The following is a 17,852-nucleotide window of genomic DNA, read 5'->3' as shown; positions in this document are numbered from 1 at the left end:
TTTAATTCAAAACATGTATAAAACTGGAAAACAATCTTTTTTTCAAAGACAGCTGTTATTTCCTATCCCAAATGGTTCTTTTAATGGGAAATTTGCACTTGAATCACAGTATGTCAAAGAGACATACTGTGGACCATAATTTTATTTTGAGTAAATATTGCCAGGTTACTTTGCCAAGTTCAGGTAGATGCTGCATGTTCTAAGCAACATATGATTGTGAATAAGGGAAAGAAACCTGTAACAGGAAGGTGTTAAGATTTTGAGTATGAAAAGCAATACAGTATATAGATTTTAAAATTTTGCAAATTACTGTATTATCAGTAATAATAGGGAATAAAATCAGAGGGAGATTTCTGTTTCTTGGGTAACCCATAATTATCTCCAATTATTTCCTTGATAACCTTTTTACCATTGAAATGGAAACTTGTGTTTGCTGGTTGATCAGCATTTAGCTACTGTTCTTGATATCAGGAGCAGAACATTGGACACAGAGGTCAGAGTTCAGCTTGGCAGAGAACCATTCAGTTTTGCTTTGGAATTCTCGAAATACTGTCTGCAAGAACAATAACTAAATTACAAGTGACTTCTGGGAAACTCCAGTTCAAATATGCATTATCAATTTTGTGTTGAATTGTTAGTAATTAATTATACAAGTTTATTTTTTGTTTGTAGGAACCAGAATTGGAAGACTCCGCTGTTAATACAACATTGCTGGTGCACTTCTTTGGAAGAGCAGGAAAGGAGAAGCTTCACTATTCTGAGTTTTGCAGGTAGTTTACAAATACTAGTTGTCATTCATTGATAGTAGTCATTCTTATAAGTTCCACGTTTGAGTAGTGATGAGTTTGTTCCTGTTTGGTCAAACTCGTATCAGCCAATGCACATCAATCTGAAGAAAAATGAGGGCTTTTCTACACAGTGCAGCAAAGCATGATTTGTAAAGCACACTAACAAGCTGCACTCTAATTGCCCTGTGTAGACCTTGTAGGCATGCTCTAAAAGATACCTAGTTTGCATTCTGTTTCAAGGGTTATGTTAACACAAACTAGGTACCTTTTAGTGCACACCAGCAGGATCTACGTTAGGCAAGTAGAGCATAACATGATCCAGTACTTTCCAAATCACCCCCCTCCAGTGCTCTTTGCTGGCGCTTTGTAGACAAGCCCTGAGAAATTTTGCCTTCCACTGCCACAGTTGCTGTCCCTACTCTCCAGAATAATTTAAATAGTACATTTAAATAGTATGTTTTGTCCCAAAGAATTAGAAGGAGCTTTACAAACTTTACATATACAGGAATCATGTCACCAATTGAAATGTTCTTGCAGTGGAACCATGCAGCTGCCTAACAGTGATTCAGCACAGTATACAATTTTAGGACAGAAAGCGAAGAACACCATATCCATTTGAAACTGCTATGGAATATTGTGAAACATTACTCTCTGAAATGTGTGACTTCAGATCTTTCAATGTGCAAAATATTTTATTCTCGTATGTCACAAAGAATCTCTTTACCAGTCTTATACTGAAAGCCAGAAATTAATGAAAAAAGCTGTAAGAATAATATAGGTCAATCATTCTGTTTATAAAACACAAAATAAGGATTGTAATTATTTAACTAGAGACTCCATTACTTATTGCTATGATGTGCCATTGTTACTAATTGTGTATGTGTGTGCACCCCCTAATCTGTGATGACTGACATACTGGTCATAGCAAATGTTACAAGGCCAAAACAGTCCTTTCTTTGTATGGGGAATGGGGAGACTCCTCATCTGGGCTGTCAAGTGAAGAGCCTCCATAATTTGATCTGGTAATGCCAACAAAATGTAATGGACTCATCTCTCAGTTTTGTAACTTCACCTGTGGCCACTACAGATACCCAATATGGGCTGAAACAACATAGTCATGTTGTGATGTCAGAAAGATGCTCACATAAATCTTAATGCAGAATCTCTTGCTTTGTCCCCTCTCAACTTGACAGCCCAGCAGCATGTGTGACTGGAAGAAATAATCAGAGCTTAAAACATCAACATAGCTTCTTGTGTGTAACAGCAATCCCCAACACTTCTGGGTTTTAAAGAAATAACCAGTTAAGACCCTCTATTACTCTGGAATATACATGTCCTGATTTGATACTAATTGCTGAAACCACATTTGCATATATACTATTGAGCACCAAGTTTTTACGTCACAACAACTTAAGTGCTTTCACACCTAAAAGGGGACAAGATTATTTTCACTAATGTTCCATTTTCTTCAAATGTAATAGGTAGTTCATAATCTGCTAAAAAAGTAGCAACATAAAATGGATAGCCTGATTTATGTCCAGCTGCAGTGGAATCAGTCAGCCCTGAACTTAGTAAAAAATGTTGCGATCAGTTGAGGTTTAGGAAAAGCCAGAACAAAAAAGGGGAGAGTGGCATTTCTCCTTACACTATAAAGTGTTTCTACTCCACTGACTGAGGCACGTACCAGTCTTCAAATAAATAAATAAACTTCTCTCTTTTGAAGCTCTTGACTCAATAGAACGCTAAATGAGTAAAATAAGTTTAGCATGTCTGCAGCTACCTTCTTTATAAATACAGTAGGCCCTCTTAATGAAACAAAGGACAGAGAGCACCAGTAAAAGGTTGTGTTTGCATATATAGTGTAAACTGGAATGCCTCATGTTTTAGATAAAATCCTGCATTGACCCAATGAGGAATGACATTGATAAAACTATGTACCTAGTACATTCAGAAAATGTAGGTTAAAGACCTTTGCCTACCACACAAATAGAGACCTGTAATCAAAATCAAACTCCCACATCTTGCTCTTAAGCTTTGTGGGATAAGTGTAAGGTTTAATGCAGGTAATTTTTCAACAGTGGCAGTTATTTTTCATAGAGGTGGAATGTGCCTCTTTATCACTGCATATACACTCCATTTAAGTTGCCACATGACAGTGAAGTTTGTTTAACACATAGAAAGGTGAATAAAAGGATCAGTGTCTTTTTAACCTGTGTGGAGATATCACTTTTCACATGATTTTATTTGCAAGTAAATCAAGCACATCATTTCTGGGTTCCTATTGTTCAAGGAAAATGTGATTTCTATCTGATGGCCTCTCACAACATTTTACCTCACACGGGAAGCTATTGTTAGCTGTTGGATCAAAGTGCCATGCTGTTTTTACAAGACATGACTGATGAGCTATACAGACATAGATCATTGTCAAAAGGAAAAAATAATGATGGTAAATGCTTTTATCATTTTCCAAGTTGTTGCTAGAAAGTCTTTTCACTGATCAGTGCAGCACCTAGAAAAAGTAGGAATGATTAGATTTGATTAAGACACATTAAAACCTGTCACACCAGTTATATATAAAATAATCCGTGTGCTTTAGATTTCTCAAAAATAAAAGGGAATATGGTGGAATCTTGTTTATTTGATGTAATTGGGACCATGGCCAGATCGGATAATCAAAAAATAAACTAATCCGGAGAAAGGGCGGGGCTCGGACTGTCCACCCTGTCAGCCCGAGCCCTGCTGTCCAGTTCGAGTATACAGAGAGCTGGATAATGGAAGCTCAATAAACAGGTTTCTATTGTACTTTCTTCATGAAATTTCACCCTGTTTACCGGCAGGGTCCTCAATCCAGTACCATTCAGTATTTTCATTAAATGACTTGGATAAAGGAATGGAGAGCATGCTTATAAAATGTGTGGATTACATCAGTCTGGGAGGGGTTGTAGCACTTTGGAGGCCAGGATTAGAATTCAAAATGACCTTGACAAATTGGAGAATTGGTCTGAAATCAACAAGATGAAATTCAATAAAGATAAGTGTAAAGTACTACTCATAGAAAAGAAAAATCAATTGCACAACTACAAAATGGCTGGGTAATACCGGCTGTACTGCAGAAAAGGATCTGAGTGTTACAGTAGATCACAAATTGAATGAGTATACAATTGATGCAGTTGCAAAAAAAGCTAATCAAATTACTTATATCATGAGGGTAGTTTACACTTGTTCAGAATTTTCCTCTGAGGATTTCAAAGTGATTTTTATAGGCAGAGGTATTATCATTCTTTTACAAGTAAGGAAACCAAAACATGGAAAGGCTACATAATAATTGTCCAGAGTGTGATAGTGAGTTAGTGACAGAAATGGGAATAGAACTCAGGTCTGACCCTGTCTATCTAGGTACTTATATGGACTCCTCATGGTAGAACCAGAGCACCTCCAAAGTATTTAATAATAGAGAAAACTATAACAATGTATCTCTCTTCCTTCCTTCTCAGCCAGTAGGAGGAATGGCTTGATTTGTTTCTAGGGAGTTGTTTGTAAGTGTGAGTGAGTGACTGTGGTTGTACTGAGAACTTGTTGAGGAAAAGCTAAATCAAAGAAGTGAGTTTTACATTTGGCTCTGAAACTGGTGAGCTCCATGATCATTCTTACCTGCAGTAGGAGTGAGTTCAATAGTGTAGATCCAGCTCCTGTGAAAAAGTGAAAATTCTGTGTCTAGCCATCGTGAGACTCCCTTTACTCATTGATAGTTTCATGATTCTGGTAGAACTCAGCTGTTATGGATGGTCAAGGTTGCAAAGGGAGAGGTGATCTTACTGGTAGCTCAGGACAGTCTCATAAAGCAGAGAGGTATTTGAATGTTAGCAATTCCTGAACTGGACTCGGTGTACTATGGGGAGTCAGTGCAGAGTGGAACACCAAGGTGATGTGTCCATGGCAACCTTTGTTGCTAGGTTAAGCGGGCAGCAGCCTTTGTATCAGTTGGTCCTTTTTCAGGAGATGAGACTTCATTCCTAGATAGGAGTCTTGTAACTGCTAGACAGTGCAGCCTTAGAATGTTGGTGTTGTACAAACATTCTGAAGTACAGAAACAAAATTATAGGAAGGAAAACTTTCCCTAATTTTTCCTTTGTGTTTCATTTTGCTATTTTGTTTACCATAAGGAAAGTACAAAGCTAGTATTGTATTTCAAAATCCCAGGTTGGTGGGTGAATCTGTAAAGCCTTGAGGTTTCACTTTACTTTCACTTCCATTTAAAAGTGAGTTACCAAGGATTTGTAGGCACTGTATCTTTCTATGTGGGTGACAAGTACCTTGCAAAATGAGTCCCAATCCTGACTGGGGATTCTGGATGCTACGATATCTCAAATAATTAATAACAAATTTGGCTGTTGGTCTTAAACATGTGCATTTTGAAGACTATGGATAACAGGCTAGATGAAATAAAGTACTGTCTTCTCCCTGCCTCCTTCCCTCTTGTAAATTATTGATTTCTCTTATACATTTTTTAAACTCTGCCCTTGATTCTGATTACTTTTACACCACTGTAACAGAAATTTCCTTGACTGCAGTGGATTAATCTGGATTTACACTGACTATCTGAGGTCAGAATCTTGCCCTCTGTTCCTATGGTGAAATCCTGGCCCTACTGAAGTCAATGGCAAAGCTCCCATTGATTTCAGTGGAGCTAGGATTTTACCCCTAAAGTTTATTTTGTCCCTTCGTAATGTTTTCTCAAAACTAAGCAGTGTTTAGGGGATCATAACTCTCTTTAGCTGTGAATCATTATTTTGAACAAATGCAACCAGAGACCTAGGAGGTACATAGAAAAACACCCACAATCAAGTGTCTTAGTCATATAAATGTTATCAAGCTACCAAGATTTCCTTCCTAGCTAGATACTTCTCAAAAAGTGTTACTAAAAAATAAAAAAAACCAACTCATTAGGATTTTAGCTCTCACATCTGGTAATAAAAATGCCCCGATGTGATGAGCCATACACTGATAACTCAAAATATGGGGAAATATCACATTTGAATTTTAAATTGCATTATTCAGCTGCTGCTCTGCGAAATATTTGGTACTGCATGAAATCTTCTCACTCCAGCACGCCAAGAGTAAACCTACTAGCTTGAAATGCAATACTTACTGAATTCCTTACATCTAAATAGATAATCCACCCCATTTCAGTAGGGGGGATGGTTGGCCCCACTGCAGGAAGAATGCTCTGTCCCCAAAGGGAGGTGGAGGGGAGAGAGCCCATGCCTGAGAAACCGTTTTCTATAACAAATTATTGTAACAATTCATAGACCTTTACTCTCTTTTTACCAATTCAGATTGTAATTAAAGTCAATTTGTACACCCAAGTATCACAACCACATCTCCAGCTCCGTGGGTCAGGAGGGATGCTGCCACTGTGAGAGGGAGGGGAGCACATTCCCTGAAAACACCAGACTTCCCCTTCTCCTCAGATTCACTGCATCCTGTTGGCTGGCTGAGGGTAGAGTGGGAGCTGATTGGCGCCTGTGCTTCCCCCAACAATTTAAACGTTTCTCTGGGCTGCAGGAGCCCCTTGCCTCTTTGCCTACCCTGCCCCCCCTCTCTTTAGTTGTAGATAGCAAGCTGTATTTCCAGGATACTGAGGACCTGACTGGTTGCCTGTGTTTTGGGATAAGAAAAGAATTTTTTCCCATTGGGGAAAATTGATGGTGGATTTTTGCCCTCCTCACAGCAAATTGTGGAAGCACAGCTGAGGTAAAGAAGAATAGGATTTGGAGGTCTAATATTAAAAGCTATTATAGGAATGTGTAGTTTGTCACATCTTGCAGCCCGTGTCAGTTGTAGATAAGAGCTAAAAGGGCCAGCTCCCAGAGATAAATGAGACTCAGGATTTTTGCTGGTGAATCTTGTGCCTCTGGGGAGAAGGGAGACCTGAAGTCTTCACAGACTGAGGGACGTCCCCACTTGGATACTCTGTATTCCCCCTTAAGGGTGGGAGAGCTAGAGGACTCAGAACGAGCTGAATCCTGGGGTCTACCCCAGGTTATTGCTTATATGGTGGGAGACCTCTAACTCCACACTGGATCCAGTTAAATGATATGTGAGAGGGGGTGAGTATGTACCACCCCTACACAGTGTTGAGTTAATGAAGTTGTAGCCTACTGCTTAAAATCCATTCCAGTGTCTATCTTTCTTTCACCTGCATGTCCTGAGCAATGAAGCATTATTCATGCACCCACTTGCTTATGCAGCACTAATTATGTGGAGGAAAATACAAGAGAGAGCTTATGTTGCAAAGCAATCTTGACATATCCCCCTACAGACAACACAGAGCTCCAAGCTGCTAATTGTCCAAGTGATCTCATTAAAGAACTAAAGATAGCTCTACTGACTAAAATGCCTTAGATTCAAGAAAGAATTCAAATACAATGAGGCCATGCAAACACTGATAAGCAAAGGAGCCTCTACCAGTATTTGCTGCACAGTCACTTTCCTTGCTACTCTATTCTCCAAGTAATTACTTTGTTCTAGTATAAATTTACTGTATTTCAGCTTCTCTGTAGTTATTGCAACTCAGTAAAACCAAGTTCTTGTTAGAACCTGTGGACATTGAGAAGAAAGCACAGGGAGAGACAAATTGTTGGGAATAAGTGCCCTTTTATCTTATATTTCCAACAAAAATGTAACTACTTAGGGATGTGGGCAACAGAAATAAAATGAAAATTAACAAAATAGGAAAGAAAAGATATTTGGAAATTCTGTTAAGTGTGTGACACCTCCCCAGATTCCTAGATTTTAAGGCCAGAAATGAACCCTCCTCCACCCTGTGATTATCTTGTCCAAAATAAGTAAACTCAAAGCCACGCTTATATTTACAGTTGTAGTTTCTATTGCTGCCAATTGTAGCCTGTTTCATGGATCTTTTATGGGGGAAATAATCTCCTAAATCCCTTAATGTTCATGCCTTCCTACATCAGATGGTGCTCTTGTTTGTTGTCTTGTCACCTTCCCAAATAGCTGTGACATCATATTTTCTGTAACTTTCAGCACTGTTTTCATGCCAATCATATTTCCTCTTAATCCATTTTCTAATTAATATTTACCTGATTTACCAAGCCTCTCATAACGTCTGAGGCCTTTAATTACCTGTGCTGCCCTGTATTGATAGTTTTAAGTTTCTTTCTTCTATCACCTTTTCATGATCAGGAATCTTGTGGCTTGACTGTTAGGGTATAATATCTTTAGCCATTGTCCAATTCTCTCATCCCACAGTTTTTAACATTAAATTGCATAAACCACATTTTAGTCCATAACCTATATTTACCAGGTCAGTCCCTTTGCATTAAATTATCTTGTTACTGGCTGGCCATCTAAGGTTCACATAATCTTTATATACGCATACACACTTTGCTGCATTTTCTCTTCTCCGGGTAATTGTTGTTCACTAATGTAACACTGACTGCAACATCCATGAATGTACATAGACTTAGAGAGCACCCTAGTGGTATAATTACTGAAACCCGGCATTGAAACATTTACATGCACAGGTAAAACTGTATCTTTGACATATTAAACAGTTAACATGATTGTAATATTTGTCGGTGGATAGTTATAGATTTTAAAATGTTACTATTTCTTCTACTGAGTTGAGTAACTAGTTTAGTATTAATAGTACTAACTTGTGGTTATTTTATGTATTTCACTGTATTTCTTTACATTTAGATTTATGGAAAATTTACAAACAGAGGTGCAAGAAATGGAATTCATACAGTTTTCAAAGGGTCTGAACTTCATGAGAAAAGAGGACTTTGCAGAATGGTTATTGTATTTCACTGATGAGGAAAACAATGAAATTTACTGGCAAAATGTGAAAGAGAGAATCCAAGCAGGAGAGGTTGGTACATAGAATATATTATTTTTGTTTTGCTTTCTTATTTTAAGTTCAAGTGCAAGTTTCTGATAGATAAGTATATACTAAAAATATGGTTATTTTCAAATAGAGGAGTTCTTGCAATCTTTCAGATTTAATTTTGCTATCCATAAACATGATGATTGTTTGATAACTAGAAAATAGAAATATAAAAGGTGATAACCACAGTAATATCTAAATACTAGAACTCTAAGGAAATAGACCTACTTGTTTCTGGATTTATTATCTAACAAACCTAATTTGAATTATTTGGTACTCTAGAATATCAGCTTGGATGAATTCAAGACATTTTGCCAGTTTACAAATCGCTTAGAAGACTTTTCTATTGCCATGCAAATGTTTACTGTAGCTAATCGTCCTGTTAAATTGGGTAAGTAGTAGAAAGTATACTGCATAGAGATTGTGTGAATAAGTTATCTCAAACATTAGCATTGTCGACTCCAAAAACTATCGTATTAAAATTTTATTACAAATTAATTTAACTTGCACAAAGAATAGTAGCATTTATAACCACAAGTTATTAAGATGTCTAAATTCTGATGTGTTCTGTAATATAGTATTCACAGAATCACCCACAAGAGTTTGAACTTATTTAGTGACACCTAAGTGTATCTGTGACCAGGGTTGTGGGGCGGGGGGGCACACTGCGGTTACTCAATTAGGGCAAAGTGCAAAGAATGGGGCAGACAATCCCCAAAGCTGGTGGATATTCCAATACTTAGATTTGCCAAGATAGCACAAAACAGCTTCTGTATCTTATTGGTTACCCAGAAGCCAAAACAAAGTTCCCTTAAAAGTAATTCAGCCTTCGGGTTCCCTCCCAGACAGCCAAGTTAAATATGAAAGTTCTACCAATCCCAAAGGATTGGACACATTACCTCCCAAGTTAATGAATATTCCAGATCTTACCCAAGTACACTCTACAGCCAATTCTTATTAATTAAATTGAAATTTATTAAAAAGAAAAGAGTGAGTAGTGGTTAAAAGATCAGTATACATACAGACATGAGTACAGTTCTGAGATCAGTTTCATAGCAGAAATGGTGAGCTTTGGAGTTACAAGATTTCTTAGAATTAGTCTGTAGATTCAGTCCAATGTTCATATCCAGGGTGATCCAGGTGGGACTGGAGATCTCAGTCTTAGGACTTAAGCTTCCCCTGCATAAAGCATCAAGCAGATCTGAGATAAAAAGGATCAGGACCCAAGGGTTTTTTAAATACAGTTCCAGGCCTTCTCTTGACAGCTTGGAGTCCTTAGGTGAACAATAGGCAATCATCCAGACTCTGAAGTAGACCTATTTCCTAAGCATCACCAGATTAACATAAGGCCTGTTTTCCACCATTTGCAGGTGATTTGCTATATACTTAAAAGAGGAAATCAATATAATGTTATCACTAAATTTACAGTTCATTTAAATGGTCAGATCTCCTTTTGATCTCTGAATTAAGAGAATACAGCATAGACGCGAGATATTCAGTTACACTGTTAACCTCTGACAATATGTATGTAACCCAGAGCTGAATTAACTCCCCTGCGGACCTGGGTCTATTAGATTTTGTGGGGCCCCTGTATACAAGTCTTTTTCCTGGGCTGGGGCTGGGGCAGGGTATTGAGATGCAGCGGGGGCGTGGGGTCTGGGAGGGAGTTTGAGTGCAGGAGGGGGATTCTGATCTGGGGCAGGGGGTTGGGGTGGAGGAGAGGGTGCGAGGTGCAAGCTACAGCCAGGCAGTGTGGGGCCACAGCATGCAGGCAGCCTGCCTGACCACCCTGCTGCACTGCGGGACTTTTAGCGGCCCAGAGTTGGAGATATCTGCCTGTGATTTATTTTTGTGGGCCCCGCCTTGAGCCAGGGCCCTGGGTTGCAGCCCCTAAAGCCCCTGCCTTAATCCCGCCCTGATGTAAACACACAAAAACACAAACATTATCTACTAGTATGTCCCCAAAGGTTGAATTTGGGTCATTTATCCTGCAGGATACTTAACCCTTTCTGGCCAGTATCACAGTATCAAAAATTTTCTCACAATCAAATATCTAGGTTTTTGAGGAAGGGAGATGCTGTTGTAATCATTACAAAGAATGACAAACATCTCTTTATTGCAACTTAGGGCTTTTCTACACTTACAGTGCTTAATGAATACACTCTTTTAGTTTTTGGCACAGTCCTTTGTGCATGGAGGTTAATCTGACTTTCTGTTCTGTATTTATACTGCATCTAACCCAATGCAGTCCTGGTTCACAACTGGGGCTCCTATGTGCTACCGTAATACAAATAATAAATAATAATATTGCTAAGGGCTTATCTAGAATAAAATTTAGTTCACAGCAAGCTGGGATCTGAATCTGGCCTGTGCTAGCCTGCCATGGACTGACTGTGTGGACTCTGCTGATGTGCATTAGCAGTTTAAGGTGCTTTGATTCAGTCCTCTTTGAAATAGGAGTAATCAAAGTGCATTAATGAACTATTAATGCACTTCAGCAGGGTGCACACGGACAGTTACTCAGCGGCATGCTAGTACAGGGTAGATTAACACCCCAGCTTGACATGAACTAACTGTTTGTGTTGACAAACCCTTAGTGGCGGAACTTAAATTACTGCTTAAACCAACTTGTTTGTGTCACTGAGAACTAAGTCATGAGTAGCCCTTCCTCTAATGTGCTTTAGAACTAGCTGGTTTTAGCTCAGGGTTACCAACAGCATTCATTGGTGAAGATGGGGCTCAATTTTAGTATGTGACCCTCCTAGTGGGAGCAGTGTGCTATAAATGGAAGGAGCTCCCCATAAAAATACATAAAACTACTATTTCTTCATTATTCTTCTCCAGATCCCGCCTTAAAACGCATCTTGTCCATGATGCCTATAAAACGTTTGACCTAAGCTAGGCAGTTTGTGTGCTGTGATTGCGGCTTATTGTATTAAGCATAATCATTTCTGTGTTATCCTGTCCTCCACATTCCTCCTCATCTCCTTCCCCACACCCCAGATATTTTTTGTAGCTGTGTGTTGTTTTTTATGTGCTAGGACTATAAGTTCTTTGGGGCAGGATCTGGTTTTTTTTATTACGTGTATACAGCCTGAAGCACATTAGGACCCTAGACCCTGGCTAGGATCTGTAGGCAGTACCACAATACACATATATAACAATAAAAATGTGAAAAGAGGATGGCAAAAGATAGAGGGGGAAATGGAGGCCCAGAATGGTATAGTGGCTGCTTCTTCCATGAAGTCCATTAAACCTTCCTCTCTCCCACTCATTCAAGAAAGGGCAGACCAGTTCCTAAAGCCTCCTTCAAAAAGCATATAAACCCGTGTGCTGTAAACGCACTTTTTAGTGCCTGATAGTTACTGGCTGTTTTAAAAAAAAAAAAAAAAATAGCTGAGGGAGTTGTCAATTGAAGTGAAGTGTGTCTTTGAAAAAAATGCCTTATAGACAAAGATTTTAATATGGAATTATTTAGCATTAGACTGATTCCAAATAAAATGTTAGTATTTTTATAAGACCTTTGTGGGTTAAGTCCTTGCAATCTACATACACAGGTGTAAGCCAAAAGTAGTTAATTCTTTTAATGTGCAGCTATTTTCAGCAAATATTAATGATTACCATTTGTTCTTGTTGCTTCAGAAGAAATCATTTATTTTAAAAGCTCATAATACAAGCAGCAAAGATTGCATTGAAATACAAAGCAAGCTCAAGAGCATGAGGTCTTCTAATATAAGTTACTAGTTCACACATCCCAAATACCATAGGTTAGGATACCCAGAAGACATCATAAATTGGTACAGAAATCCCACTATTTATGTGTGTGTGTAGTTTTTCTTCATGTCTCTGTAATGTGTTATTACACATTGTGTATTAACATTAACATTACGTTTTTACTAGCTGAGTTCAAGAGAGCTGTGAAAGTGGCAACAGGACAGGAGCTCTCAGACAACGTTTTGGACACAGTCTTCAAGATCTTTGATTTAGATGGAGATAATTGCCTCAGCCATGGAGAGTTTCTGGGAGTATTAAAGAACAGGATGCATCGAGGCTTAAGGGTAACAAAACTAGAGTTGTCTAAAATCTGCAACGAAAGTATTTAACTGCCTGTAAATTACACAAAAAATATTAACAAAGAGTCCTGTGGCACCTTAAAGACTAACAGATGTATTGGAGCATAAGCTTTCGTGGGTGAATACCCACTTCATCAGACGCATGTGTGTAACATTGGGAATTTTTAATTCTACTGTGTTAACATTTGTAGAAGTGAAGGCAAAACTAGTTGATAGGGAAAAAACATTAAAAACTGATGATTCCTACTACTAACAATTACTGAAGAAAAACTACCCTATTACCTTGCATGCACATTGCTCCTAAACATTCAGATGCTTCTGAAGGATCTGGAATTCAGTGTCTGAGAATGTCTTTCTGACATGAACTGAGGAACTCTTTGAAGCAGGCATCTCAGAGAAGAAACTGCCACTGAGTTTGTAATAAGTGTACCTGCATACCAGTCATGCTGAGTATGCTTCCTCTTTCATATCACTCCCCCCAGGTTAACATCCTGGGATACATCGGCATTTTATGCAGCAAATTGATTTCTTTTATTAGGGTCTATAATCTGAATTTATCATTCTAATTGGAGTATCTCTTATAGGATAAGTATTAGCTCATTGGTGGTATATAAGAGAACATCCATAATAAGAGGAAGAGCAGATATTTGTTGAACTGGCCTCTCAATGGTATTTTTGTTTTATTTGGGGAATGTAAACTTGTTCAGCATTTATTTTAATTCTTTCTATATATATATTTATAGTTTATATAACTGTTATAGTTAAAGCTAAACATGAACCGATATGCCAGATCTGAACTCCGTGATCAGTGGAAAAGTCTGAATCCAGACTGGAACTGCAGTTTGGGCCTAATACTAATTTATAATGAAATTTTCCACCAGGAGAGAAAAGACCTTCACCAGCCAATCAAGATTAGCTGTCCACCTGTCTGAGAAACACAGGCTGTACAGCAAAATAAGAGGATTTCAGCATATTGAGGAAGCCTGAATGCTGATTGGCTGGTGTGGATGCAATGTTGTGCTAATTCTGATACTCAGTATTATCCATACGAACTGTGGAAGGGTAGCACTATGATGCTGCTATGCTTTTGTGTGTTGAACAGCCATAATATAGGGAAGGTATTTTATATGTAAAGATGGAACAAAACTATGTAACTTTGTTGTTATTGTTGATAACAGGTACCACAACAGCAAGGGGTACAAGGATACTGGAAATGTGTGAAAAGAGAAAGCATTAAAGGAGCAAAAGAAGTCTGGAAGCAAACTGGGAAAAGCCCTTTCTAAATAAGTTACTTGTTCTTTTATTACTATAAATGTCAGAGGTTGGGGTTTTCATGTATTTTTGTTTGTATGCTGGCTAAATCGTATGTAAATTTTTATGCAACTTAAATATTTAATGAATCCAATTTCTGATACAATAATTTTACAGTATTTATCAGTGTAATCAGGTTTGCCTGTGGAACTGTTATGACATCTAGCTTCCATACAAAAGTATACTCATTCCAGGAAATGCTAAAGTTTACAAAAATGGACATCAGCAGAATTCTTGTGTGGGGACTGGCCCTGCTCTCTAGCATGTGGGATACCTGAGTTTTAGTACTGGTCACTTGCTGAGTGTGCTGCAGAAATAGCATTTACAACCTGAGAATGGAAGACCAGTAATACAGCAATATAGTCCAACCCAAAATGTACCTACCATGTTTCCTTTATAGGAATTGGGGGTTACAAAGGCACAGACTACCTGCACAATCCCTAGGAGATGCAAGATTTTGGTATCAAAAAGGAAAGCTTGACTGTATTGTTTTGTGTGTCATCACTATTATGAACTGCCCGTAATCCATATGAATGTATTTTTGTTTGCTGTCTTGGTAATAGAATTAACATATCTCAATCAAAACTGGAAATTTAAGACTGTTTACAGAGGCTTTGAAAATTGTAAACTCTTTGTGAAAGTGAGTAGGCTCAAGACCTCCTCAACAAACAGAATAAATTAGAAGATTGAAGTAAAGACCTTTGTCATTTTTTAAGATTGTGCTCAATATTGCTTGCAGTCGTCTTAATCATCTTGCTTTAGTCATAACTTGGTGGTTCAGTGTTTAACAAACTGAACACTACCTTTGTCCATCTGTGTCCTACAATTATTTCTAACTGGTTTTTTAATCTTAACGAAGGTGTCATAGTGAGCCTACATTATCTCAGGAGCCCAAGGTTACCAAGGCAGCGTAATGTAAGTACAGAGATAAATAAAAATTAAAGTATTTATTACCTCAGAATACAAACAACATATAATGAGATACAAGGCCTTAAATAGTGACAGAAGGAACAGGTTTATGTGTATGTGTAATATGTTTTCGGATGTTTCCTTTGGCTCTGAGACAAGATTAGCCTTCCTGCCCAATCTACTGAAGGCTGGAAAGTAGTCCTGTTTATAAAGGCTCGGGGCTTCTCACCCCATTTCCTAGCTTGTCCCAACCAGAGTAGAAAGTTTAGCCTTCCAAAATGTCTGCCTTTGTTGTACTAAGACTTCCCAGCCTGTCTTGTGAGCATGTCTCAGAAAAGGCAGGCTGTGAGCAAATACCTGCCATCATTTTAAACATGACTGTCCACCAGTCTCCAGGTAGTTTTCTCTTCACTGCATTGGCTTGGAAGCTCCTGGGCCTTTCAGAGGAGTTAGATACCAGGACCACCCTGAGATGGAGAACACGATGGACCCCTAATATGAGATCATCAAGATCATCACTACTCACCCTAGAAGAGGTAATAGACCAATACTTAAAGAAACCATTGCTCAATGATGGAGCTCTCCCAGCCCCCCAAACAGTGTTATTTCCTAAGCATGCTAATTGAGACGCTAGGGAGAAAACAGCAATGCCACCCGTCAGCTACCAGTATCCTGCATCACTGTCATACTTCTGACTATGGCATGGTTAAAGAGATAACACTTGTACTCCTGTTGTCTATAGACATGAAGAGCTCATCCAGCAAAGCAGCATCATACCCATCCTGCATGGCCTTTCTTAAGAATCAGATACCAATGACGACTCATGTTCTGCCTCCAGGAAGCTACAGGGCTGATATGAAACACTCTGAAATGTCTCCATTCCTTACTCAGAAACTGAACTCACAGAGTTATGGACAACAAGAAGATTTCTGTTTTTAAATATTTGGGAGATGCTCAGATATTGTGATGATGGGGGGCCATAACTGCCTAAGTGGAAGATAGCTAATGGGGCAAAGCTAGGGCACTGTTTTGACAGCAGCCAAAAAAACCAAAATAAATAAACCATGTGAAGATTTCTCCTTATAGCCACAGGAAATTTGAGCCCACCATGCTCCCAAAGCACCCTTCCTAGGACATTGAAAACAGAGCCAGGAAAAATAGGACATAACCAAACAGCCCCATGTTTCCCCAAGATACTTTCTCCCACCTTACAATGGAGAAGAGCATTACCCCAACTACACCTCTGTTCAGGTTCTAGCTTTAATGCAGGAAGCCTTTGGATTTGCTATATTTATTTATAATTTTAGCCAATAAAAGTTGCAATTTGGGGGATAAAGGTTACTCATTTTCATTTTTATCCTGTGACTTTTTAACAAATTTTTCAATATTCTGTTTTAATTTTTTGGTTGTGTGACTTCCTTTGTTTACTAAGCATGTTCTTTCTTATGACTACTTTATGAAAAATAAATTGGTTCAGCTCTGTCATCTCTAGAAGTTTAATGCCTCTTTTGTAGCTGGGTATATGCAATCAGCAGTGTCAGGTCTTGGCAGCAAGTTAGTAAAAACCGAGATTTCAAATCTGAGTCATTTTTAGCAGAGTTTCTAAGAAGTTACATCTAAAGGTAGAGTTCAGAGGAAAATGAGAGCTGTAGCATCTTTATTTCCTACAGATGAATACTGAAATTTTTAATAAGAAATGGGATAATAGACCAGGAATAAAAATCCATCTGATGAAAATGTTTTCCTAGCCCTGACCCTGCAAGCACCCGATGGGTATATCTGCACAGCATTTTGGAGTGAATCTCCCAACCCGTGTTGACAGACTCAGGTTAGTAGGGCTCATGCTAGCGCTCTAAAAATAGCTGTATGCACAGTAGTTTGAAATTGCAGTTTGGGATGGAGGTCAGGCTCTGGAGCCTGAGCTGCAACTTCAAAGTGCAGTCTATGCAGCTATTAGAGCGCGAGCATGAACCCTGCTCATGTGAGTCTGTCAACTCGGGCTGTGAGGCTTGCTCCAAAATGCTGTGTAGATGTACCCACTGAGAACTCCCACTGAAGTCAAAGGAGGCCCATGCATGAGGGCTTGAAGGATTGGGCTTGGTGTTTAATTGTTTTTAAATCTATTTTTAATTTGTCTTCATTAATAGGTTTTTAAGCAATCCTGAATTAACATCATAAATTGAAAATGTTATTCATGTGAAGAGTTGCATCATCCTTTCCTTATTAAGCAATCCACAGTTGATTTTTTAAAACTTAATTTAGCTCTCAAGAGACTAACACAGCTGCAGTAACTGTATAGTCTGTTTTAAAACTGTATGTCAGCATAACTCAACATATAATTTCTAACCAAATACAATTTATATAAATCTTTATGCATGAAGCCACTGTATTAGTTAAACATGAGAATTACTTCTTTAATCAGTTCTTACTTTTATAATCTCCTGGCTATGAACTGCAATTTATAGAAAACTTAATACAATGTAATAGAATTTGAAAAATATCCTTCAAAATATTGGTTATGTACTATGGTGGCAGGTGGTATCAAAAATGCTAAGGTACGTACATTTTGTTACTGTGGTGCCAAAGGCTGGCTTCACACCTTTGCAAAAAGCACAAAGATTAGTTGTGTTCTTTTATTATAATTTGATGTGCATCTATTTACTGTTACCAATTATGATACACCTCTGTTTGCTAGGCACTGGAAGAGTTTGGTATAGAAACACAAAACCATGTGAAACTCAGTTTTAGTATGTATCCAAGCACATGAGAATGTTTAGCTTGAACCAGTTTTGAACCTTGCAGCAAAATTTTCTGCTATCGCTGAAAAGGAACAAACATGGAGTTCTACAGTTTCATTTTAGT

General features: G+C 38.3%; 1 protein-coding gene and 2 long non-coding RNA genes across 5 annotated transcripts in view; 2 read left to right on the top strand and 1 right to left on the bottom strand.

Moving 5' to 3' along the window:
- Nucleotides 1-14,772, top strand: part of MICU2 (mitochondrial calcium uptake 2) — a 256,675-nt gene extending 241,903 nt beyond the window's left edge. For all 3 annotated transcript variants that reach the window (XM_039492545.1, XM_039492554.1, XM_039492560.1), the window contains 5 exons: nt 673-770; nt 8,511-8,682; nt 8,980-9,088; nt 12,598-12,755; nt 13,949-14,772. In XM_039492545.1, coding sequence (XP_039348479.1) covers nt 673-770; nt 8,511-8,682; nt 8,980-9,088; nt 12,598-12,755; nt 13,949-14,053 — 642 coding nt within the window. In that variant the 3' untranslated portion in view covers nt 14,054-14,772. The remainder of the gene's footprint in view (nt 1-672; nt 771-8,510; nt 8,683-8,979; nt 9,089-12,597; nt 12,756-13,948) is intronic.
- Nucleotides 3,004-4,722, bottom strand: LOC120373750. The gene is made up of 2 exons (XR_005585688.1): nt 4,440-4,722; nt 3,004-3,297 (listed from the first exon to the last, which is right to left on the bottom strand). It is a non-coding gene; the product is annotated as an uncharacterized LOC120373750 (long non-coding RNA).
- Nucleotides 14,773-15,002: 230 nt separating the features above from the next.
- Nucleotides 15,003-16,475, top strand: LOC120373755. Its single transcript, XR_005585694.1, has 2 exons — nt 15,003-15,526; nt 15,733-16,475. It is a non-coding gene; the product is annotated as an uncharacterized LOC120373755 (long non-coding RNA).
- The last annotated feature ends 1,377 nt before the right edge of the window (nt 16,476-17,852 follow it).

The sequence above is a fragment of the Mauremys reevesii genome, linkage group 1 (assembly GCF_016161935.1).
Source record: "Mauremys reevesii isolate NIE-2019 linkage group 1, ASM1616193v1, whole genome shotgun sequence".
Taxonomy (NCBI): domain Eukaryota; kingdom Metazoa; phylum Chordata; order Testudines; family Geoemydidae; genus Mauremys; species Mauremys reevesii.
The sequence above is the reverse complement of the archived record's forward strand: the minus strand, read 5'-3'. Positions and strand labels throughout refer to the sequence as shown.